Here is a 26,150-nt window from a genome sequence, read left to right as displayed (position 1 = left end):
CAGTCCATGGTCCATTTAGTACTCTTCTATGCAACCTTAATTCTGGATTCCTGTGATAACCATAATACCCTATCATATATTTAACCATAGATTCCAGAAGACTTCCTGGTGCAGTAGTTAAAGCACATGGCTACTAACCAGAAGATTGATAATGTAAACTCACCAACCACTTTGTAAGAGAAAGATGTGACAGTCTGATCCTGGAAAGAGTAATATCCATGGCAACCTCCTGAAGGCAGTTCTACTCTGTCCTACACAGTGGCTATGTTGTTATTGTTGTTGTTAGGTGCTGTTGAGTTGAGTACGACTCATATGAACAGCCAGTGTGAATCCTGCCCTAACCTGTGCCATCCTCATCGTCTCTAATACACTAGAGTCCATTGCTGAAGTCACTGTCTCAATCCATCTCATTGGGGACCTTCCTCGCCTTCGCTGACCCTCTAGCTTTCCAAGCATGATATCCGTTTCCGAGGAATAGCTTCGCCTAGTTATATCTAAAATATGAAAGATGAAGCTTTGGCATCTTTGCCTCCAAGGAGCTCTCTGGCTGCATCATCCCTCCAACTTATGAAGATCAAATTCCTTGGCAGTGAGTTTAGTTTTTTGGACGGGGAAACTATGAGGCCCTCTAGTGGTCTTCTTACCTACCAAAGTGGAAGTGAAACCAACGGCCCAGGGTATTGAGAATAGGCCCACTGAGTAGGGATTGGGCCCAGATATGGGAATAGCGAGGGAACATTCTAGTAATCACAGGTATTTACCACTAAAAGATGTTGTTGTTGTTGTTATGTGCTGTCAAGTTGTTTGTGACTCATAGTGACCCTATGTACAACAGCCCTAAACTCTGCTCTGTCCTGTGCCAATCACACTGTCTCTGACACTTCCATCCCAATTATCCCAGTCACTGAATCAATCCATCTCATAGAGGGCCTTCCCCTCCTGCGCTGTCCCTCCACCCTCCCAAACATGATGTCCTTCTCCAAGGACCGGTCTTTCCTCACAACATGTCCAAAGTATGTTAGACGGAGCCTCAGAATCCTTGCCTCCAAGGAGCCACCCAGTTTAACCCTTTCCAGGACAAATCTGTTTTCCTAGCAGTCCATGGTATTCTCAATACTCTTCTCCAGCACCACAGCTCAAAGGCATCAATTCTCCTTCTATCCTCCTTGGTCATTGTCCAACTCTCTGGTGCATAACAAGTGATTGCGAAGACTATGGCCTGTATCAGACGCACCTTAGTCTCCAGAGAGACACCATTGCTCTTCAGTACTTTGGAGAGTTAAGATAGGCTTCATTTTTCTTCTCAACCATTAAATTCTTCTCTCTTCTTTCAGTTGCTCTTTTCACCGCTAATTAGGAAGGAGGACTTGAGTGTGGTAGATTGTCGTCTTAACTGAAATTTATTACTCTTAAGTCAGGATCGACTCATAGGTGACTTGCCATTGGGTTTTCAGAGGCTGTTGATCATTGGGTGGAGATTCTCCAACTTTTCCCAAGGAGTCGCCGCTGGATTCGAACTGCCAAAGAAGCATCCGCTTTGAGTTAACAGTCTAACCTCCTACAGATATCCCCACTAGAGCCAGACAAAACCCTTTTGGGATCAGTTTCATTATTGCTGTGATGTAAAAAACATGCCAGACCTGGGCCTCTTCACACTAGGATCTTTCTAGAATCCATCTGGGTGAGTCTTTGATGATCTGTGAGGGTGCCTGGGGTCTCTGCATTCTCCCTGTAGACAGAGAAAAAACAAGGACAACAGGACTTTTACTTGCTGTAGTGTGGGGAGGGGTGGTGACAGGGCAGCCTGCCATCATATCCCTTTGATGTGATAGTAAAAGACCAGTACTTTTATCCTTGAAACTTCCACATGGTTCCCGGAGGTGAGATTGAGGCATAAGATGATCAAAAGAAAGTAAAAAATGCTGATACTTCTTGCTAAATGTTGATTTATTTTGCCTTCTTTGTATCTTTCTGTCTCTTTCTGTGGATATTTTCCTAAGGGGGAGCCTTGTGTCATGGGAGAAAGGAAAATATTCAAGAAACGCAAGCCAGGAGCTCAGTGTGCCTTGGGCCGGGACTATTCTGGTACGGTGGTCTCAGAACCCTGCGTCTGTGCAGACTGGGATTTCGAATGGTAAGTTTCTCAGCATTTGAGCAAAAATTGCTGTTGGAGGATAGCAGTGAGGATGGAATGATGAGAAAACCGCATGACTCGGATATATCTGTTAGCCGGTGGACTTTACAAGGCTGCTTACAAGGTGACGTGGGAGATTTGTGTCCCTTTCACACAGGAGATATCACCGCGGTACCAGAGAAGTTTGTCAAATGAGATTTTTCTTCCTCTTGAATTTCCACTGGAAATTCTAGAGACTTTGAATTAAACTATGACCAAGCTATTTTCTTGGACACAGTGACCTCAAGGCACATTCACTGAAATCAGTCTTCCTCATGAACTGCTTATCAAATCATACTAATCACACCCTTATTAAAATCAAAGTTTTGACTCAAATCTCATCTTTATTCAGATGACATTCAAATCGCATTCTTATTCAACTCACACACTTTTGTAATCACACTCGAATCATACTTTTCTTAAAGTCACACACTTCCACAAATCACACATTTACTCAAATCACATCCTTCAAATTAGTAATTTGAGTGTAGTTTAAGTGAGGGTACTGTTAGAGTGTGATTTGAGGAAGGATGTGTTTGTGGTGTGATTTGAGAAAAGGTGTAGTTGTTATATTATTTGAGGAAAGATTAAGGGAATTTGAGGAAGAGTGTGATTTGGAGAAATGTGATTTAGGTGTGATTTGAAGAAGAAAGTGGAGTGTATTTGAAGAAGGATGTGATTAATGAAAGGGTATGATGGGGGTATAAGTTGAGGAAGGGGTGTGAATGGGGTACAATTTGAGAAAACAGTGAATTGAGGAAGGGTGTGTTGGGTTGTGGTTTTGCTCTGATTTTAGGAAATGGTATGATTTGTGCATGACTTGAGGAATGGTATGATTGGGGTGTTATTTGAATGAAGTGTTGATGGTTTTGTGATTTGAAGATGGGTGTGATTTGAAGGAAGGTGTGATTTAAGGACACTTGTAATTTTAGTGAACGTGTCATTTTGGTGTGATTTGAATAAAGGTGTGATTTGAGTAAGTTTGCTTTGAGCAAGGGTGTGATTTGAGTAAAGGTGTGATTTGAAGAATGGTATGGTTTGTGGAAGAATGTGATTTGAATGAGAATAGGATTTGAGTGTGACTAGACGAAAGGTCTGATTTAAGTAAAGGTATAATTTGAGTCTGCTTTAAGTAAGTGTGTGCTTGTAGTCAGTGTCTGATTATCCTGTGATTCCATTAAAGTTGTTATTTGAGGAAAGGTGTGATTTGTGTATAGTTTGAGAAAGGTTGTAATTTGAATGAGAGTGTGATTTGAATGTGATCTGAGTAATGATTTCATTTGAGTATAATCTATTATGTTAATAAACACAATCATCCTGAAATCACAGAATTACTCTAATCACACCTGTCCACAAATCACATTCAAATCATGCCCTTGTCTGATCACACTCAAACCAGATAACACCCTTTGTCAAATCACAACTTTCCTCCAATCACACCCTTCTTCAAATCACATTCAAATCATACCCTTCCTCAAACTGCACTTTTTCTCAAATCATACCCTTTCTCAGATCACACTCAGTTTGTATCTTTACTCAAATCACACCCTTCCTCAAAACAACAAAGAACAATTATAAATTATACCAGCTAGCCAGTTACTCTCAGACTGGCAAATATTTCCCCGTAAAACGTCCTCTGTCCTAGGAAAAAGATTTGGTCCTTCTGCCTGTTCAATTATCCCTTCTTGAATTGCTGATAAGTATTTTAAACTTAATGTCATCCAAGCCTAATTCTTCTTGAATGACCCTGTGGAATACTTTTGTGGCCCACATACTACATCCTCAGTGAGTTACACATAATCTGCTTAGTTGGTCAAGTCAAAATAACTAGGAAGGTTTGGCTTAATCCTTTCTCTTACACTCAGTTTTAAACTCTCAGGGAGTCCTTGACTACCATGATAAATTGCAATTCAGATATCTCTTCCTTGTTCACTTCTGTTCTCTGGATTACTCTATGAGTGTACTAACTGTATCTCTGCTTCCACTCTTGTCACCCTGAAGTCCATTTTCACAATCAAAGATGCACCTAAGGTACACACACTAGTCCTAATGACTCCCACTCCAATGACTACCCCATTCCTTAAATATAATATAGTCTTCTTTCCTTGACTTGTTTAATCATGAGTGATGTGGCCCTGCCCAAACTTTGTGCCTCAATTTCTTATTATTTATCCCTCATTGACTGTAACTACATGAACATTCCCCAATGCCTTATTCCTTCTAGGCTCATTCCAAATAGAGGAATAGAAATTGCAGGACTTCTTCTAGATCTCAGCATTGCTGGCACCTTAGGATGACTCATATCTCAGCAGAAACATCAGCTCAGAAATGCCTTCAGAAACCACCTCATCTCATATGCACCTTGAGATTCTGTCACATTACCTTGTTTTAACATTAATTGCCTTATTAGTATTAATCACTATATGAAATGAGCATGCTTCTGATTGCTTTATAATTAAACCATCTTTCCCCAGTAGAAAAAGTGCTATGTGTGCACGGTAGACATTTTAAATTGTTAAATCACCAGGGCTTAGCCTATAATAGTAGCAAGCAATAAAGAGGTCTAGCGTGTTTGTGAACAATGTTCCTTTTAGCCGAATTCAAAGCCCCACTTTGTGAATGAGGGAATATCACTGTACCCTTAGCCAAAAGATCTCTCTCTCCTCATCGGTAAAAAGCTGAAGCTCAGTTTGTATATTTACATAACACCAGCTAGGCCAGAGGAAGAGCTCAGAGCTCAGGAATTATTCCATAAACATGGGAGAGGCAGAACGCTGACAGGGACGGACATTTGGTCTCTTCTGCTGGTCAGTTGAGATCCAAGTCCCTGTGGGTATAAAAGTTAGTGTCCCTGCCCCACAGTCTTATCCACTTCATTCTCCTCTTTCCTACCTCTTTCTAGAGCTTCACTGCTAGAAAATAATCCTTTATTTAGCAACTTCTACTAGGTATATAACAACTGCTAACTCTCACTGCTCCCCACCTAGTCATTCCTGAACAAAAACCCTTAGGAATACTGTTAGGGCTTCTGTTACAATCATTAAAATCAGATGTATATGATGAGATTTAAATTTGAATGGTTAGGCCCTTCTGTGTCAGTTTTGACTCTTTGGAGCTAAAAAAATAATTTGACACTTGGGAGCAACTGTTGTTAGGAACCATTGAGCTGATTACAACTCAAAGTGAGCCTGTGATCAGCAGATCTGAACCCAGTCCTGTCCTAGGCCAACCTCACAATCTCGGACACACTCTATCCCATTGCTGTAGTCTCTTTGCCGGTCCACCTAGTTGAGAGTTTTTCTGTCTTTTGCCATCCCCCTACCTTTCGAAGCATGATGTCCTTCTCCAAGGACTAGCCTCTCCTAACCAGCTTGCCCAAAATATGCAAGCTGAAGCTTCACCATGTTTGTCTTCAAGGATCATTCTGGCTGCACCTTTTCCAAGACATATCTGTTTGTTCTTTTAGCTGTCCATGGAATATTCACTCCTCTTCTCCAGTACCACAGCTCAGAGGCATCAGTTTTGGGAGCAGTAAGATTCAATTATTAACTACGAGTCCTGTAAAATAGAGTGTTGTGTCCTGCAAGGTATTCAGAATTCTAGCTTGTGATATAGTCTCAGCCAGAATATTGAGAAAATGAAGTTCAGGTTGTCTTATGTTCTTAGGAGCTTTGGAGGGAGGGATGTACAGTGATTAGCGTGTATGCTGCTTAACTGTAAGGACAGCATTGCAAACCCACAAGTCTCTCTGAAGACAGACGAAGCAGTCTTTGTCCAGATTTACTGCCGTGGAAACTCTATGGGACAGTTCCTCTTTGCCTTGTGTGGTCACTGTTAGTCAAAATCAGCTGAGAAGCAGTGGCTTTAATTTTGTTTCCTCTGGCATACTGACTGCATATCGGAGTTCACCTTAGAGGCATTGATGCTGAAACTTTGTCTCACATACTTTGGGGCTGTTTCCAGGGGGCATTAGTCTGTGGAGAAAGATATCATGCTTGTAAAAGTGAAGCATCAGCAAATGAATACCCTCAATGAAATGGACTGGTGGTGATTGAGATTGTGAGGATGTTACAGGTTAGGGCAAGATTTTACTTTGATGTTCATAGGGTCCCTAGATGTTTCGTTGACTCAACAACCCTTAACAACAACAACAACAACAAGTGCAAGCATATGGACTCCATCCGGACATATCTTTGACTGTGCCCTGCTATATTTTCATTCTGTGTATGTCACCTTGTTAGGGAACTTTTCACAATAGAAGAAGATCAAGATTTGTAGCATAAATATTTTTCCTCTACTAATTACGTCATCATCCACAGGTCTAGTCAAGAATCATAGCTCATCTTTTATTTCTACCTTCTGACCCAAGGAAATTTTCTAAATCATTTTTACTTCACCTCCTCATCTATAAAATTAAAATAGTAATATATGTTTCTCAATAGGCCCTTGGAAGAAAGAAATTCATTGCTGAATGAATTAAAGTAGATAATTAATGTCGCGAGGGCGTTTATCCTCCTGGTTTACACAGTAGACATCAACATCTGGTAGTTGCCACTGCCGTGCTTGCTGTTAATCTCATACCCCAGGGTTAAATGGCCCCCATGGTATTTTTAGCAAGTAAAACAAATCTTGCACATCTAAATAATTGCTGTCTTCAAAGTAGTACCTTTAGGTATTATTTATTTCCATGCTGGTGGCATTGTATAAAATATTTCTGAACCCTTCTTTGGGAACTACCGTCAGAATCTGTTTATAGGTAAGGCAGAAAATATAAGCATTCACAATGCATTCTGTCTTTCACCTACACCAGCATTCATATTGAGAACACTTAGATTCAGCACTATGTAATAACAGCACCATCTTTTCTGACTTGTAACCCAATAAATATGATCATCTGTGATGGTAAGTTCCTTGACTAGCATCACAGGGAGAGATCTGAACTTCAAATGCAGCTAATTCTAAAGCCTGTGTTCTCTCCTATACATCATACTGTTTCTGAAGAAATCCAGCAAGTCTTTATTATGTTTTATGAGTGAGAAGTAGGATCCCTTAGTTAGGTTATTCTAAAATTAAAATTTATCACAAAACTACCTAGGTTTGCTGCCAGTGACAAAGTCTAATATGGAAAGTTTTGTTGACCCTTCAAGTAATTAAAAACCATTTCTAACAGTTGTACTATGGAGTTAAAAGTTTAGGCTCCAAGAAAACTCTGTTGAACTAAGTTGAATACAAATATATATATGGGTTTTTCCCCCATGTGATTGCAAATCATGCCTCATATTGAGAAGAAGATGGAAGAACCACTTGGACTTGTGGTAAGACAGACAGACAGATAAGCCTTGAAAACTGGATCAAGTTGAAACCAGCTCATAACTCACCCTCCAGCAGGTTTCCAGACACTGTAATTTCATGAGAAGAGTTTGCCCAACTTTCTTCCACTGAAAAACTGGTGGATTAGAACCTCTTCCTTTTGATTTGGTAGTGCAACTCTTTACCCACTAGCTACCAGAGCTCACTCTAATCTGAGTATATTCCTAAAAACTACATGGTCTGAATATAGGAGGGACAGTTGGATTTCGCTGGGTTGTTTTTGCAGTATTTTTCAAGAGCAATGAGACCATAATTCTGACTGCCTGTAGCAGGTTTTCAGAGCTGTTTCTTGTTTTGAAGACAACTTCAATCAACATACTTGTAAGTTAAAATAAATACAGTTTTCCCACAAAATAAAATGCTTGTTTTTTTAAGCTAATAAAAATGAACAGTAGAAGGTAGCAACAGTTTTATAGACATTTGTCCTTCTCAATAGTTCTCAATCCTCCCAGCAAGAAATAATAATTAGGTAAGGAAACGGAAACGAAATTCACTTGTTGTTGTTGTTATGTGCCATTGAGTCAGAATCAACCCATAGCTGACCCTCCAGTAGGTTTTCAGAAGCAGTAATTCACAAGGGAGGAGACTGCCATGGAGGAGTTGGTGGATTTGAACCATGTACCAGTTGGTGTGCATAGCAGTCAGGAAATCAAAAAGCGTATCGCGATGGGAAAGTCTGCTGTTAGGGACCTCTCAAAGGTACTCAGGAGCAACAGTGTCTCTCTGGAGACTAAGGTGCGCCTGATACAGGCCATGGTCTTTGCAATCGCTTGTTATGCATCAGAGAGTTGGATAATGACTAGGGAGGACAGAAGGAGAGTGGATGCTTTTGAGCTGTGGTGCTGGAGAAGGGTACTGAATGTACCATGGACGGCCAGGAAAACAAACAGATTCATCTTGGAGAGGATTAAACCAAGCTACTCCTTGGAGGCAAGGATTCTGGGGCTTCGTCTGACATACTTTGGACATGTTGCCAGGAGGGACGGGTCCTTGGAGAGGGACATCATTTTGGGAGGGTGGAGGGACAGCGCAGGAGGGGAAGACCCTCTATGAGATGGATTGATTCAGTGACTGGGGTAATCGGGATGGGTGTGTCAGAGGCAGTGCGGTTGGCGCAGGATAGAGCAGGGTTTAGGGCTGTTGTGCATAGGGTCGCTATGAGTCGGAAACGACTCGACGGCACATAACAACAACAACAACAACCAGTTGGTGTGAGATATTATCATGCACACTGCACTTAGTAATTTTTCAGAACCCAAAAAGGTCCAGCTCATTTGATTAATCCAGGCAGTTAAGTTCAGAAATCTCAGGAAAAAGGTCTGATCAGATTGGGAGTGGAGACTGGAGATGGTGGTGGAAGAGTTGGAGAAAAGTTGAGGAACACAGGTTGGATTCACTCAAGTAAATGTTTCCCCATTTAATCAGTCTTCTGCTTGAGTGGAGGAAGTTTTTTTTTAAAAATGCCAGAAGTGTTTATTTGTTAACTATCATTGACTTTCACCATTCCATCTCAAGTGAGAGTCAGTAATTAAGTACGGACTTTGCAGAAATGGTGACTTTGCCATGTAACAACCTCATAAATCCCCCTTTACTCTGGGGACCTCCTTTGCTGTAGCCTCCGCCATGGTGCTAGTGAGATACCAGGAACCAATTCTCCTTGCGAATGAAGTTTCTCAGGAAAAGGCAAATCAGAAAAGGGAGTAAAAGGGATCTTATCTGAAGCCACGTGAGAGCTTCCAGGAACTCTCTGAAAGGGCCAAATACATTTGCTCAATGAGAACCCACTTGCGCCAGAGGTTAAGCCTCATAATTTCTCACTCACACACTCGACCACTGACACAGTGATAGTTTTTATTGAATATCTGTTATGTACCAATCATTGTATCAGAGCTTTGAGATGGATTGTCTTAAACTTCTCATCCACTCGTGGAAGGAGAGTCAGTTATAGACATTTTGAAAGTAAAGAAATTGACCTCAGAATGACTCTCTCACTCAAGATAGATTTTGACTCTAGAAGCCTGACTAGTAGTATGGCTTAGTAGTTGCCTTCCATGGTCAACCTTGTGTCAGACGCTCAGAGGAATTTTATCAGATAAAAGAAGAAGTCATAGGAGAAGAGCAGTAAAGGTGTATAGCACAGGAATGCAAGCCTGTCTGAAATCGATCCAACCTATCATATTCTGCGTAAGCAAGGATGTTTCTCTGTAGAATAGGCATTGAGGGGGAGGGAAGATGTAAAAAACCAAAGACATTATGCTCAAGGAATGGTCATAAAAAAGAATTAAGTATGATCTTATACTCCATACTTGAGCTGCCCAATGCAGTAGCCACTAGCCACATGTGATTATATGCATTACAATGAATGTTGCATAAAATTAAAAATGAATTTTCTCAAGTGTATTAAAGCACATTTCAAGACTCAATAGTAAAATATGTTTGTTGACTATAATTTTGGATCGTGCATGTATTTGAGCTTGCTATCATCCGATGAAGTTTTCTTGGACTAAGTACTAGCATAGTCATCATAGAAGACTTCCCCCCGGGAGGAAGTGTTTGGAGCTGTGTAGACTCTACTGAGTAAGAACAAGGAGAATGGGCAGCACTTCTCAGAGATGGGCAGTTAGAATCCACCAGCATGATAACAAACAGAATGGACACGAGGACATGATTTTTGATGAAAGCATGTTAAGAACACATAGGTACTGAAGTTAGGTTAAGAAAATATGTGTGTTTGGTGTTCTAAGTAATTTCTGGAGTGATTTGGATGTAATGACCCTTCTTTTTCTATTATTGCCTTTAGATTTATGTTAAATGATGATGATGTTAATAATCTGTTGTTATTGCCATTTCTTTATGTTAAGTTCCTTCTCTATGCCTGCTAAGAGTTCATCTATTTGTTTCTAGCCCAGATGCTATAATCTTTCCCTGAATGGTACCGAAGTCCCCTTCCTGGAATCTCAACTGGCAGATGGAGGAAAGGTGGTGCAGCAATGCAGATATGATAGGGTATTGGATTTCCAGAGAGTTGGAAAGCCCAAGCAGCTGGACCGGCAGAGAGAATAACTTGTTGTGTGGTTCCAAGAGTCTCAGTGTTAATCCTGAGGTGTAGAGAGCCCTCCCCTCTGATGATTAAGTAGATATTTCATGGAATTGTGCTTGTACTGGACTCGAGTCAGGGATCTTCAGCGTCATCCTTTCTTCTCACCATCAGCTATGTTCAATCTTTGACTAGTCACTTCTACTCTTTACACTTCTTTTTTACTATCTCCACCTAAATGGATTGGACCCAAAGAGTGCCAGTGTCCTTTGCTGCTCTGACGTGCAGAGAACTTTTGGCTTTCTGAAGTTTTTTGGTCTCTTTCTTGTTTAAATTATGTGTAGAATTTCCCCGGATAGGATCCAGAGGAGAAACATGCAAAGCTCTTGGACAGGCACTAGGGTTCCTAGAAACAGTACTTTTATGGGGAGCCCTGGTGACAGAGTCCACAGAGGATTCCTCTATTAACTGAAAGGGGATGGCTCTTGGAAGTTCTAATCCACCAGGCACTTCGTGGAGAAAAATCACAATCTTCTCTCATGTGATTTACAGTCTCCAGAAACCCACTGGAGAATCAGCTGTGAGTCAGAGTTCCAGCTCCAGGGAAATGTGAGTGAGGGAAGCCCTTTTATAATGGCGAGAGTCATAAATGCACTGTGTTTCTTGAAGGGAACTGCTTGTGTATTAGCCGAAACGATGGCCAGCACATTTCCCTGAGGCAAGTCAAACTTTGTGGTAACATTCAAACAGAATTGAAACCTTACAGTTCAACAGAAGAACACTTTTTCCCCCCTGGAAGCTGAAACAGCAGCTACAACGTGCTTGTTTGTTGAAAGTGGGCAGACTGGAGAGCTGGGAGGGAGGAGGGCTGGGCAGTGTGAGAGATTTTAATATACGTTCAGCAGAAGTTAATGAAGAAGTCCACAGCTTGAGGGCAGCCAGTGATGTTTCCGTTAATGCCATTAAATATTAATGTGGAACTTTTCTCTTTGGGGCAGAGTAGCATGCCTGATGCACCTTTTTTAAGTTACTGAATCACAAGCAGGTAGCAGAGCTGAATGGAACTGCTGAAGATGATTACACTTAGCGAAGAGCGTGAAGACATTTCTCTCCTTCTTGCAGCCACTTAGAGCACGCTTCCTTCAGAGTTTAGACTACAGACTCACATATATACACGGAGTGACATGGAGACTGCTGCAGTGGGCTCTGGTGTGTCAGGATGTGTGAGGATGGCACAGGACAGGACAGGATTCAGATCTATTGTTCAGAGGGTCGCTATGGGTTGTACTCAACTCAACGACACCTAACAACAACTAACCACAGACTCACTGCATGAAGCATCTGAGGAATTTTCTAGTAGTAGTACAGACATATCACTGACCTCTATTTTTGTGCATTAATGATATTTAATACTTACTGCTAATATTTGGTAATAGCGTCTTGCAGTAAGTTTAAACATTTAAATACCAATTTTCTTAAAGCAGGCAAAGAAGCCTGGTTAACAGCAGCTGATTGCTGCCTATCTTAAGCTACCAATACACTGTCACTGGAAACAACATTGGGAAGAAATGTGCAGTAGCCCACCGTTCTATGGGATATCCACTATAACGATAAAACCAACCACCCCATTGCTGTCAGTGGATTCCAACTTATGGCCCCCCCATATGTGTCCAAGTAGAACTGTGCTTCATAGGGTTTTCACTGGCTATATGTCCCAAAGTTGTTCACAAGGTCTTTCCTCCAAGCCTGCCAACTGAAGATTGCTCATTCAAGTTAACCCAGAGGCATTTGAAGGGGAAAATCTATTTATGAATACTATCTACTTACAATCTACTTGCAGTCTACTTACGAATACTATCAGCCGTTTAAGATCCTAGGGAGCACAGTGTACACCCTGACACACAGAGTTGTGGTTGTTGTTACATGCTCTTGAATCAAGTAAGACTCCTAGCGACCCAGTGTACAACAGATCTGAACCCTGCCCTAGCCTGTGCCGTCCTCATCATCTCTGGCATACGTGGGCCCATTTCTGTAGTCACTGTATCCATTTCATTGACGGTCTTCCTTCCTGAGGAATAGCCCCTTCTTTCAACATGTGCAAAGTGTGGGTGATGAAGCTTCACTGTCTTTGTTTCTAAGGAGCACTTTGATTATACCTTCTCCATGACATATCTCTTTGTCTTTCTGTCAGCCCATGGAATATTCAGTACTCTTCTCTAACAGCCCATGGAATATTCAGTACTCTTCTCTAACACCACAGCTCAAGGGCATTGATTCTTCTGTCATCCTTACTCATTACCCAGCTCTCAGATACATAGCAAGTGATTTAAAAGCCTATGACTTGAATCAGATGTACTTTAGTCTTCCAACCAACATCATTGCTCCTCAGTACTTTGGTGAAATCCTTGACATCAGATTTTGTCAATGCAGTATGGTGACAGATATAAGGTCACCGTAAATCAGCATTCACTTGAGGAAAACTGGTTACTATACAAACATACTGGTATAAATAATGACACTAACAATGAGGGAATAAAATGTAGTAAATACTCAGAATCCAATGTATCGAGTACTTATTATAATCTCTTTAATATAATTAAAATTCTATAGAAATTAGTTTTTACTAATAATTGTGTTAAATAATTGACGTACAAGATTTTATATTAACAATCTCTTTGATTCAAATTAGCATATAGCCAAGTCCACATGAACTCTAAGGCTGGATGAATTCCAGCACTTGATCTAGTTTTTGCAAAGAGCTAAGTGGGCAAAAACTTTCTCCTTTTCTCTCTCCCTTCATATCTCCCTGCCTTCTTCCATTCCTTCCTTCCTCCCTTTCAGTTTTACTTAAATATGGTCATATGATAGTCTTGAGATAGACCTGAGTTTCAAAGTAACAATCCACAAGAATTCTAGCTCCCTTTCAGTTGTACTTAAATAAGGACCTATGATAGTCTTGAGTTCCAACTATTCATGGAACAAACCACAAGAACTCTCACTTGCACTCCACAGGCATCTATTGAGAATTGAGATTCTGTCTTCTTTTTTTGTTGTCCAACTTTTGTAAGCATCTGCAGTCAGGCTCACCTTAGTCACCCAAGTGACATCCTCATTTGGTAAACCTTTAAGGAGATCCTTTGCAGCACATTTGCCCAATGTAATATACTATTTGAGGTCTCCTCTCAGTTGCCATTTATTTTTTTCAATATGCCGCTATAATCCAAAACAGGCTCAGATTATAGCTTCCATCCCTATCCTGAGGCAGTGTTCCACCACACTATTTATAGTCATATCTTTTTTAACCTGAAACTTGCTGTTTTTAACCTAGAAGAGTCCTACTTTTTCTATCTCCTAGACTCTAGATGATAATAGATTATTTATAATGCTAAAAATCTAACCTGAAAATGTGATTATTTTCTCATACTGGGAGTATTTAAAGGATTGTGTTGTGATTTTTCAGGTACTTAATTACAGAGGTATGGGTATGTTTGAACCGTATTTAGCATTTTGGTTTGGTTCCCCCCCTCCCCTTTCATTTGTGTTTATGTCCTGCTGTGGGATGTTGCTTTTCCTGACAGTGACTATGGCTATGAGAGACATGGGGAGAGCCAGTGCGTCCCAGCTTTCTGGTATAATCCAGCATCCCCGTCAAAGGACTGCAGCCTTGGGCAGAGCTACCTAAACAGCACTGGGTGAGTAAAACAATAAAAGCACTCACCCCCTTGTGTTCCTGTTTCTCAGATGGGGATAAAAGGGAATATGTAGCTACTGAAAATAATGGAGACTGAATAGAGCTCAGTTATGACAAATGACTTCCCTTCTGAGGAAAGCTGAAAGGTTCTTTACCGGGGATGCCTTCTCAAAGAACATCAGAGGTGATTTCTGCTGGATGAATCATAGCCTTTTCCCACTAACCTCAGATAGTCAGCAGTAGCTGTTGTGCCCAGCCCTTCACTTCTGGAAAGGGATCGTGGCTTATTTTCTCAGAGCAGGAAGTAATATGAAATATTGACAAGGAGGAGAAAACATGCTGTAAAATAGCCCAGGGACTCCAGAGAGAGGACTCCCAAGGATTAGGGGATGGAATGATGTCTTGGGGATGAAGGGAAGGCAGGAGGAGGTCCCTGACCAGTTAGAGTGAGAAGGCTGTTGTCTTAGTTCTTACCTGCTACAGAGAAAGCAAGAGGTGGCCTGGGGGTGAGGGGTGGGGGGCACTGGAAGCACATCCCTCCCTCGCAGAGCTGCACCTGCTTCTCTGCCTGCCCAGCTCAGTGGGGGCTCCTCCGCCTCCTTTGTTGTGTGTGCATCAGCCATTGATTTGGCTTGGCTTGTTTAGACACTGATCCTATCTGTGGCTCACCAGGTAGGATCGATAATCATGTTTAAGGAAATACTCTTCTTGAGATGGAAGGATAGCAGTTCTCCAGCATTTGTTTAGCTTCTCAAATGGCTGGTTTCTTGGAGATGCACCTTTTAGGAGCTGCTCCAAGAAGTGGCTTTGTCTTGCTCTCTTGAACCTGTCTTCCCGGTACACACACACACACACACACACACACACACACACACACACACACACACACACACCCCACCACCACCACACCCCTGCCAGCAGCACAGACCAAGCTACACTGAAGGTTGTCAATACTCCCTAGGTATCGCAGAATCGTGTCCAACAACTGCACAGACGGACTGAGGGAGAAGTACACTGCCAAGGCTCAGATGTGCCCTGGGAAAGCCCCTCGAGGCCTCCACGTGGTGACAACTGATGGGCGGCTGGTGGCTGAGCAGGGACACAACGCCACGTTCATCATCCTCATGGAAGAGGTAGGTGGCAGCCTGGATTGGCTAGGTCAGAACTCCCAAACAGGAAGTTATCCCAGTTCCCAGGAGGAGAAGAAAGGAAAGAGTCACAATTTTATGGACTCCTGTATTAAAGTTAATTAAAGGAGTGGGGGCATCTCGGGGCTCAGGGACATAAGAAGGGGGTACAGTGAGTATATACTATACTGAGTGACACAGGCAGGGATGGGAAACAACCCCAAAATGACTGTCTGTAAAATTTCCCGGAAGTCTTTCAGTAGAAATATATTTGATTTTTTTAATGGAAATATTAGTGTGGTTAATTATAACAACAAAAATGTGTGTTTAATGGCCAGCTTACATGTGTCTCTGATGGCATAGTGCGTAACAAACGGGATGCTGACCATGAAGTTGGGAATTTGAATTCATCAGCTATTGTTGATAGGGAGAAAGTTTTTCAGTCTCCTCTTATAAAGAAAGGGGTTCTAGTCTCAGAAACCTGATGCAGGGTCACTGTGAGGCAGAACTGACTTGCAAGCATACCTACAAGGCTCAAAACTCTATGCTGGCGAGCTCTGGTGGCCTAGTGTCAAGAAGCTGCAACTGCAATCTCAGAGATGCACGGTTCGAATCCACCAGATGCTCTGCTGGAGGAGGAACAATCTCCTCTTGTACCAGTCAGATCTGATTTGACGGTACACACAAAAAATAATGAAATAAAATAAATTTTTTAAAAAATTTAAAATAAAATAAAAAAAAACCCAAAAAACTCTATGCTGATTGAATTTTAGAATGTTCCAATGCACTCAGACTGGAGTTGATGTTGTCACCCCAATTACAAAGATGCTTCAAGCCACATGGTTTCATGTGCACACAGTACAAGCACATGCTATTATTGTTTTCATTGCTTTCAATGTTTTTGTATTTGTTTTGTCAAATGTTCTGGTAATATGGTCCTAATTAGCATTTGTGTACCTATGCCAATAGCCTTTTTTATTTTTTTTTTAAGAATTAAGTAGTCATTAACAAAAAAGAGATAAAAAAAGGAAAAATAGCTTCCTCTTGGAAGTGATAACGAATTAGTGACAACTAATGTACCCAAACGTAAAGATTTTACAAAACAATTTTGTTCGCTATTCTGTCGCCCAAGAACTATCACAGTTAAGCAGTGTACGTAATATTTGTTATGTGTTGGTCTATGCTTAAAATTGAAAATAACATAGTAAGGGTTCTATGTGGTGGGGGAAGAGATCCGAGAGTGGCCTGAGGACACTGGATAACATCAACTCGAATGATGAGAGAAGGGGCGGAAGCTGGCTCGGGATATTTAGAGACCCCGTGCCTTCACCCTGTAATAAAGATTGGGCTCCATTTGTTTATGGTTAGAGCGTATCTGGGTATATTCTTTGGTGCCCCTCTTTGGAGCCTGCTTTGCTAAGAAGTTTTTGGCATCATCAGCCTGGGCATTGATAAGCTTTGCTAGATGAAAGGATTTTTACTTTTATGCGTTGCCGTCAAGAGCCTCTTCCGCTTAAGTCTAATCCTTAACCCCACTGATAGGAGAAATCTGTAAGGCTTTGAAAGGACTTTGGAAGAATGAGTGTGGAGGATAAGGAAGATTTTCTAAAATTCTTTTACATTTCTCTTTACAAAGAATGCCATATTAGTGGCCCTCCCACCAGCCACATGCTCTCTTGTTGTTGTTGTTAGGTGCCATCAAGTGAGAAGTGATTCACAGTTGACCCTTCAGTGGGTTTTCAGAGGCTTTCGACGGCACAGGAGGAGATTGCCCATCTGTTTCCATCAGTGCAGCTGGTGCAGTCGAACCACCTGGCTTTGGTTTGGCTGCACCACTCATTACCAGTGGACCACCAGATTCTCTCTGAATTGATCAATCCAAACAGTAAAAGCAGACTGCACTCATTCATCAAGGACCTTTGTCTGTTTCTTGCTTCTGGTAGGAGCCATCTCTTCTCGTCCACAGCAAGAGACTTGACACACACCCCTGGCAGAGCTAGTGCAGTAAGATGGTGGGCTGGCTTTTCAAAGTCCTTTACCTGTGTATGCAGATGGTCCTGTGTTCTTTAGATCTTGGGAAGAAGCCAGAGCTGGCCTGGAAGTTTCCTCCCAAGTATGAGTAGTTGAGAAAACTTTAATAGCCAGGACTGTGAAGGCTTCTTTTCTGGGGTTGACAGATTCCTCAGCCTTCAACTACACTGGGTGCTGGAATTAAAGGCCTTTAAGATTCAGAGGAAGTCATTATCACATTTTCACTAGGGAGTTTACAGGAGCAGAGCTATAAAAACTTTCCCTTGAATGGATGTGAAGAGCCATGATCTTATCCATTTGAATTGCCTTCAGTTCATTTCCACTTTAATTTATATTCATAAACTCAAGGACAGTTGACATTATAGGGGAGCAAGGGAGCACCTATCAATATTTTATTCACATCTAGGTTACTATGGAGGAAAGAGACAGGAAGAGAAATGGTGATCAATGCATCGTCACCAGGCAGAGGATTGCCTTGTAGTTCCGAAAGGCTGGCTTTCTCCCTTTATATCAGCAGTTGTCTTTTTATATAAGTAGGCAGCCAATTCTTCTTTTCCATTGAGGATTCTTCTTCTTAGACTAGTTCATTGCAGTTTCCCAGCATGTTGACTTAGACAGTGGGATGGTTGTTGTTGTTGTTGTTGTTGTTGTTGTTAAGTGCCGTCAAGTTGCAGGCAACTCATAGCAACCCTATGAACAAAAGTCCTGGACACCTCCTGTATAACTTTCATCCTTTCTCCAGGTTCATAGGATTTCCTGAGGCAAGCTATTGTGGAAGTGGATGCCACTCCTGCTTCCAAGCTTGTTTTAATTGGAGAGCTTCACCAAACACTGTCCACCATGGGTAACCATTCTCACATTTGACTCATCAGTGTCACAGTGTTCGGCTTCACAGCACCCATGAGTTACCTCGTGGGAGGGATGGTAGAGACCAAAAAAATATGGGGCTCAACATTGGTCCATAAAAGTCAAGAATATGCTTGAAGTGGTAAGATACATACCTACATGCATGTGAACCATTGAAATCACATCTGACCAGTCAGAGTCCAGATTAGAGAGTCTCACTTGGCCTTCATAAAAACAGATCTCTGGGAGCTTGGATTTTTCAGAAAAGGCTTCAGAAGAAAGAGGAATCAGTTAGATTTAAAGAAAGACTAAGACAACAGAGTAAAGGTATCATTTTAGCTAATATGTAATATTCATGTGTAAAATGACAGTACTCATCCTACTTCACAGGGTTCTTTTGAAGAGGACATGGTATGAGAGGGGTTCGGTGGTTGAGATGATTCTGGGAGCATAACAGTAAATGTGTATTTAAACAAAGAGAAACATGTAAGAGCGGTACTATTGGAACCGTATTAGATTCAAAGCATTGAATCTAATATGCCTCCACTGTGTAAGATTTTGTTCTGTGTCCCTGCTATTTTCTATATGTGCTATGTTCCTAGTACTGTAGGTACTATTGTTGTTGTTGTGCACCGTAGAGTCTGCACCAACCCATAGCTGACCCTCCGACGGGTTTTCAGAGGCAGTTAATCACATGGGAGGAGATTTCCCATCCTTCTCCCCTGGAACAGCTGGTGGTGGCCTTGAACCATGTGTATTGCAGCTCAGCTTCTTGCCAGTTGGTCACCAGAGCTCCCCTATATCCCTATTTTATTTCTGTGTCTGATTGGCACAGGATAGAGCAGGGTTTAGGGCTGTTGTACATAGGGTCGCTATGAGTCGCAAACGACTCGACGGCACATGACAACAACAACAACAACTTTTAAAATAGGTCTTAATACTATTTAAAGTTGTTCTGGGTACTGTTAAGAGCCTGTGGTAAGGGTTAGCTATTAACATGAAGATAATATTGATGCCAAAGAATAAGAAGAAAGCCATGTGTGTGAAGAAATCAAGGAAGCCTATACTGTTCTCCTGCTTCAGAGCTTCAAAGAGGCTCCTCTTTACCCTCTGTTGTCACTGTTACCTCCAGTCAACTTCCCTCTGAACTCAGACATACAAGGACAATAGACTTTTGTGTCTATGGATCACTATAGTTTGTTGATTGTATTGAGAGAGTTCAACTTCCTTGATGAGATTGCAGAGGCTCAAGGTCATGTTGAGGCTACAGGAGGAAGTATTGAACTCAGGATGAACCATCTGAATGTCCTCCTTGCCCCCCAACTTCTTCTCCCCCTTACAGGGTGACCTCCAAAGGACAAATATCCAGCTTGACTTTGGGGATGGAATTGCCGTGTCCTATGCTAATTTCAGTCCCATTGAGGACGGCATCAAGCATGTGTACAAGAGTGCCGGGATCTTCCAGGTGACAGCGTACGCCGAGAACAGCCTGGGCTCAGACACAGCTGTCCTCTTCCTACACGTGGTTTGTAAGTAGCCCAAGTTCCTTTTATCCTTTCCTTTCAGGGGATAACTCATTCTTACCAAAGGCCCTGGAATTCAGAGCTGAGTCAGTGGGTCCACTGGCCACCGCTGTGACCTGGATGCAAAGATCGATGCATCTAAAACAAACTTATCTGTGTTTCTTAGTTCATAATCCTGAAGTTAGTCTATTATTTTGGAAGCTTGGGTAGTGCATTACCAACTGCTGCCTCTGCTTCACCTCTCCTCTGCTGTGAAGTAAGTGTGCACACGCAGATAAGTATTCATGTGAAAGCACCTTCCCTGAGCTTCGGAAACTCCTGAAACTAGACCAGGAAACCCATCAGGTAATGGCCTCAGGCTCATTTTCTAACCATTATGAGTGAAAGCAGATACAAATCAAAGTAAACTCTTATCTCTGCTGGAGGAGCCAAAAACAAATTAAAGCAACACATGCTTAGATTTTTTTAAAAATTCAGAACTAAAGACACAAAAGATCTTAATTTTTACATTCAGTGTTTCTACAAGTTCATTTCCTGTTGTAAACAATTCTAAAATATCGTCAATATTTAATTTGTCCTTTAAAACTTTTGCACTGGAATTTATTTCATTAATAGCAGCTGTTGCTTGACATGGATTAAAACAACAGCTGAAGTTCTGTAATATTTTGGTTATACAAGCAGTCCCTGGGTTATGAAAAAGATCCTATCTAGCTTTGTCCAAGAATTTCTAGATCAGTTAGAGCAGGTGGGTATGGTTATTATTTGCCATTTATTTTTTAAAATGTTTTTATTTTAATTGTGATTTTTAAAATTTCATTTTATTAAGTTTTTTGTGTACCATCAAATAAATTAGATCTGACTGGTACAGGAGGAGATTGTCCCTCCTTCTCCAGCAGAGAATCTGGTGGACTCGAACTATATACCTCTGGGATAGGATTGCAGTGCAGTTTCTTGTCACTAGGCCACCAGAGCTCCCTTTTAATTGTGATTTCAATGACAGTTTACAGAAATGTTGGATTTTCATTCATTGTTGCACATTTCCCCTGCCCCCCCTCCTCCTGTTCACTTTTCTTTTAAATATTCATTCATTGTTGCATGTATTCTTTACCTTTTCAGTACCTTAAAAGTGACACATTTAGTATTTGAAGGTGATGGAGAATTTGTTGTGAGTAGGGAGGTAGGGATTTGTTCAATCATTTCCATGTGAGGGCAGGTTTGCATAAGCATAAAACAGATTTTGGACTGAAACGGTACTGTCTCACTAAAAGATAGTGGCCAGTTACTCTACTCTGGATTCTTGTAGCTGTCCATGGTCCTGCCCATAATCCAATCTCATGGCATCAGGTTCCTGAAGGAGCTCTCTGTGCCTCTTCCACGTATCCATTTCTCCAGAGCTTCAATCTGTCATTTTCCCCATTCTGATGACCATGATAAATCACATACATTGTAAAAATGCAGGTCTGTTTCTGTTTAGCTATGGAAGCATTGGTTGAAATCAGTTCAGAGTAAGATTGAGGTTGTCTGTATGCTGGATACTTGTAACCTGGAGGCTGCTTGAACTAGATACATTTGGTATATTTGCTATCTTGTTACTTAATTTCTTTAAATTGAAGTGCGTGTAATGCTTTCAGGATGGTGGTCCAAGAAAGTTTTGTTCTGGGGTTGATAGCATCTCCTTTGAGGGCACTGGTAGTAGAAGTACAGAATTCTTGCCTTCCACGTGTGGTACGTAGGGCTGCCTCCTGGAAGTCTATCTTATGCACAGTCACTACAGTTCTGTTAGTGAAGGCACGCCTGTTATAGGGTGGTAAACAGGTTTTGATGGAATTTACAGACTAAGACATACTAAGAGGAAGACTATTTCCTTTTGAAGATCAGCCAGTGAATATCCTCATGCATTACAATGGCTCAACCTACAACTGCTATCCAGGGAATGATCAAGGATCAGGGAACATTTCATTCCACTGTACACAGAGTCACCATGAGCCACAGGATAGGCAGGGCCGCTCCATGGTAATTAACAACATCAGTTTCTCTGGGTGACACTTATGGATCTTTATATACTCCAAAATGATTTTTTCCCTTTTTAATCTGAATTTGGAAGCAGGAGTGGCATCCGCTTCCATAAATAGCTTGCCTGCAGAAACCCTGTGAATACTGAGAAAGGATGAAAGTCATGCAGGTGTCGAGGACTTTCATTCATAGAGTTGCTATGAGTTGCCTATGACTTGATGGCACTTAACAACACAGAGAGAGACCAGTTGGCCTAGTGGACCGAAAGTGATACTGCCAAGCCAAAGGTGGGTGACTCTAAACCATGACCCTAAGGCCTGTTTTTCATTGTTTTTGTTAAAATACTTTTCTAGGTCGTATAGCCCTGGTGTGTCCACTTGCTGTACAGAGGTAACTTGTGGTCCCTGTGAAGCTGAACACTGTGACACTGATGTGTCAAATGTGATAACGGTTACCCATGGCAGACAGTGTTTGGGGTGCTCCCTGGTTCAAACAAGCTTGGAAGCAGGAGTGGCATCCACTTCTGTAAATAGCTTGCCTCTGGAAATCCTATGAACCTGGAGAAAGGATGAAACTCATGCACACAAGTGTCGAGGACTTTCATTCATAGGGTCGTTGTGAGTTGCCTACGACTTGACGCCACTTAACAACAACAACAACAACATTCTGTATGGCAAAATTCTTTTTTAAGGTATAAATGAATACTTGGAGCATCTTTTCTCTATTATCAACTCAATGTTTAAACTTCACTATAGAAACTCCCCACAAGAAGAGGCCCCTGCAAACAGCAGGCGTGTCTTAGCTCGCTGGTTGAAGAGTAGTGCAGAAGCCAACAGCAGTAGGGGACACATATGGAGGGGTTAGCTGTGTCCCCTAAAGGTCCTAGGCTTCATCACTGTGAGATAATACTTCTTGTCTGCGTCCCCATTTATAAGATGGCTCATTTGTGGCGTATCTTACATGGGTCTTGTGACAATAAGAAAAGAACTATCACTGGAATACCCCAGATATTATTCACTCACTAATTTTCTCAGAAATATTGACTCAACTCTTAATCTGGAGCAAGAATCTGGCTGAACACTGGGGAGACAGTAATACAGATATGCCCTTGTTCTTGTCATGTTTACATCTTGACAGGAGGAGGTAAGGTGGTGGTCACCACACCACACCACAGCCACTACAGTCATTGTGTGCCATCAGCGTCCATCAGACACCTAGGTGAGCCATTGGCAAGGTGTTTTAGAACATGGTAAACTTGTCTTTGGATTCTGAACACATCATTTGGCTAAAGGTTTGGTATTGGTCCGTATTCTTAGTGTTTGCAATCCTCTGATTCCTCACCTTTCAATTTTAGCTTAAAGGAATTGAATTTTTGTGAGGATTGAATTGGTTCCTCTGTGTGTGTGTGTGTGTGTGTGTGTGTGTACATGCACAGAATCACCTGGGTTCTGTGATCCACTAGGAGGACTCAGAGGATTCCGTATGTGGTTGTATTTGTGACTGTGATCTATTCCAGAAAAAGGATGCAGAGTAAAAGGGGTGGGGTTGGGGGGGGGATGAAAAAGACTCCTGGGATGAACTACAGACAAGACCAGGCACAGACTTTTAAGAGTCTTCCTGTCATCGAGTCACACAGGAGATGCTAAGTTCTTCCAGTATGGGAGTGGAAAACACATTTGAAATGATGTTTGCCTGGGCAGCACCTTTGAGACAAAACAATGCTCACGGTTTTGTTTTTCTTCTTTTTATAAGAGGTTGTCTCATAAGGATCCTCTGCTTAGCATGTACCAAAATGTAGACTTTCAGAAGGAAAATGGGTATTAAGCATAAACCATGTAGATCTAGTCCCAGTGAGCCTCCCTTATCTGCTCACTTGCCAGTTACCCATTTACTGAGAACACTGGAGTGCTTAGTTCTCAGCCTCCAGCCAGAGGCCAACTTTGTAGGCTTCTCTGAAGTTAGCATTTTCAGGCCTGCTATATTAACTCTTTCCTGTGCAGTGCCCTCCCTACTTCTTATTTCCAGCTTGGCACGTGATGAATGCTACCTCTTATTATAATAATTAATATGTAGTTCCTATTAACATTCTGCCTGATGCTTCTGGAGCATTTAGAGCGGAAGACAATAAAAGAAAAGGAACTTTTCTTTTTGCTATTTCAAGAATCTGCCCCACCCACATCCCTGCTTCTGCCAAGAGTATTGCCTACAGGGTGGGAAGACCAGTATCTCTTCAAAACCACACACATACACATGCACACAACAGAAAGGGACAGGTTTATCCTGTGGGTTATGTGCATGAAGGAGGAAATGTTCCTTGAAACTTTTATCGTGCTCATAATTCCCTCCAAATCAATCATGGCTGCATTTACCAGACAGTTATTACAGTGGAAACTGCTCTTGGCCTCACCTTGGGCCATTAGCTAACAAAAGTAGTTGTTAGGTGCCCATAATAACCAATCTCACACAGATTATTAGATTTGTATCAGAAGAGGCACTATTTGACAGTAGAGATTTCAGGAGTTGACTGTCTTCCCTTCTCAATTCCTTCTGTCTTCTCCCAGATCCAGGGTTAGTGTCCAGGTTGAAGCCCAGAGTTCTGGTTCTGGATCTTTGCCTTTAAATGCTACCACATGTAATTCTTCTTTAGGATTATTTTTATCCAATCATATGTGTGGCTCTGTTTGGTGACAGTCCATTTCATGAAGGCTGTGTTGCATTTGTGCTTGGCCTGAGTTTAGGGACGTGGAGGTCTCTGTTTATCTTTATGCATCAGAGTACCTGACAGGGTAGCCCTGGTTCAGCCAAGGCCCCAGAGTGACAGAAGACAAAGGTGAATATCCAAGACCAAGGTCACAAACCTTACTTCCTTGCCTTATGTTGTAAATCCAGAATTTTTTTTCCAAAATGAATTTTAATGAAACTTTACAGAGACTTAGAGCTTCCAGTCATTCATTGTTGCACTTTTCTCCCTACCCATCCCCTCCCCCCCCAATTAATTCTTCTCCTTGAAAAGAAAGGAAAACTCTTTCATTATTATGCAGTCCTTCTCCCCCCAAGTCCACTCCACTATGCAACCTTCACTCTGGACTTCTGTAATGGCAAGAATACCCATTCATATATCCCTTTTAAACAGTTTTCTCCCTCATATGTTTCAATGCAATCTACATAATTCCTCCCCTCCTTTTCTGTCTTCCCTCAACCCTGATGTCAGTCTCGTTTTACAACAGTGGCACTATGCAATATTTGTCCTTTTGTGACTGATTTATTTCACTCACCATAATGTCCTCTTGGGTCATCCATTTTGCATAATATTTCATGAGTTCCTTGTTTTTCAATGCTGTCTAGTATTCCATTGTGTGAATATACCACAGCTTCTCTATCCATTCATTTGTTGATGGGGAAGTCCAGGGTTTTTTAAAAAAAATATTTTTGTGCACTTATTCATATTAATTTTGTTTTGGAACATTAATTGGTTGACCAGTCCTCTTTACTACAATGCTTCATCATATCCTCACAGACCTTTCATTTTCCTTTACTCTCTCCTTACCCACACTAGTCTGTGCTAGTCTGGAATCTACCTCCTTATTTTCTTTCTCCTCCCCATTCAGTCAGTTACGCATTCCAGTTCCCAGTTTTTAATTGCATTACTCATTTTGGGTGTTCATTCATTCATTCCAGGTAGCTCTTTCCTTCGCCTATTCTATTACAGTGTTCATTTCTGTTAGCTGACATGGAAAATGAGCCTGCCATCAAGAAAAGAATAACATGGTGGCTGGCACAATGGCCTTAAGTGCAGCAGAAATTGTGAGGATGGGACATGATTTTGCATTGTTTCCATTTGATGGACATAGGGTCACGATGAGTCAAAACTGACATATTGAACCTAACAACAACAGTCTGTGTAGTAACAACCATCTATGAAATAGAAGATTTGACACAGATAAGGTTGTTCCAGCACTGGAAGGATAAGTGTTCGTCTGTGTTCTTATTTTAAAATTGAGCTATCTTCAGAATCGCCAAGGCTGTAAACAGTACATGGAATCCTAAGAAGACCCCACCTGAGAGAAGAACTGAAATTTCTGAACTGAAAGAGATGCCTCTGCCTTGGTTAAGAGCTTAAGAGCTGCTTGAGTCAATTTTACTCATCAAAACCAAATAAAGACTGTTGTAACCAAGTGTGGACAGATGATTTGATACCTTTTCATTGTATTTGATGGTTGTTATTGTTGTTATGTACCATCGAGTCACTTGTGACTCATAGTGACCCTGTGTACAACAGCCCTAAACTCTGCTCTGTCCTGTGCCAGTCAAACTGTCTCTGACACTCCTACCCCAATTA

At 41.5% G+C, this 26,150-nt stretch overlaps 1 protein-coding gene across 1 annotated transcript in view; it reads left to right on the top strand.

The window, feature by feature from the left end:
* SORCS3 (sortilin-related VPS10 domain containing receptor 3) overlaps positions 1 to 26,150 on the top strand; it is an 839,716-nt gene that overhangs the window by 778,402 nt on the left and 35,164 nt on the right. Inside the window, exons 16-19 of the mRNA XM_006879952.1 lie at positions 2,001 to 2,134; positions 14,159 to 14,272; positions 15,233 to 15,404; positions 19,618 to 19,804. Of these exons, the coding sequence (XP_006880014.1) occupies positions 2,001 to 2,134; positions 14,159 to 14,272; positions 15,233 to 15,404; positions 19,618 to 19,804 (607 nt within the window). The remainder of the gene's footprint in view (positions 1 to 2,000; positions 2,135 to 14,158; positions 14,273 to 15,232; positions 15,405 to 19,617; positions 19,805 to 26,150) is intronic.

The sequence above is a fragment of the Elephantulus edwardii genome, unplaced genomic scaffold, assembly GCF_000299155.1.
Source record: "Elephantulus edwardii isolate Elephantulus edwardi_28Jun2011 unplaced genomic scaffold, EleEdw1.0 scaffold00006, whole genome shotgun sequence".
Classification (NCBI taxonomy): Eukaryota; Metazoa; Chordata; class Mammalia; order Macroscelidea; family Macroscelididae; genus Elephantulus; species Elephantulus edwardii.
Note: the sequence above shows the minus strand (reverse complement) of the source record. Positions and strands in the feature narration are given on the sequence as shown.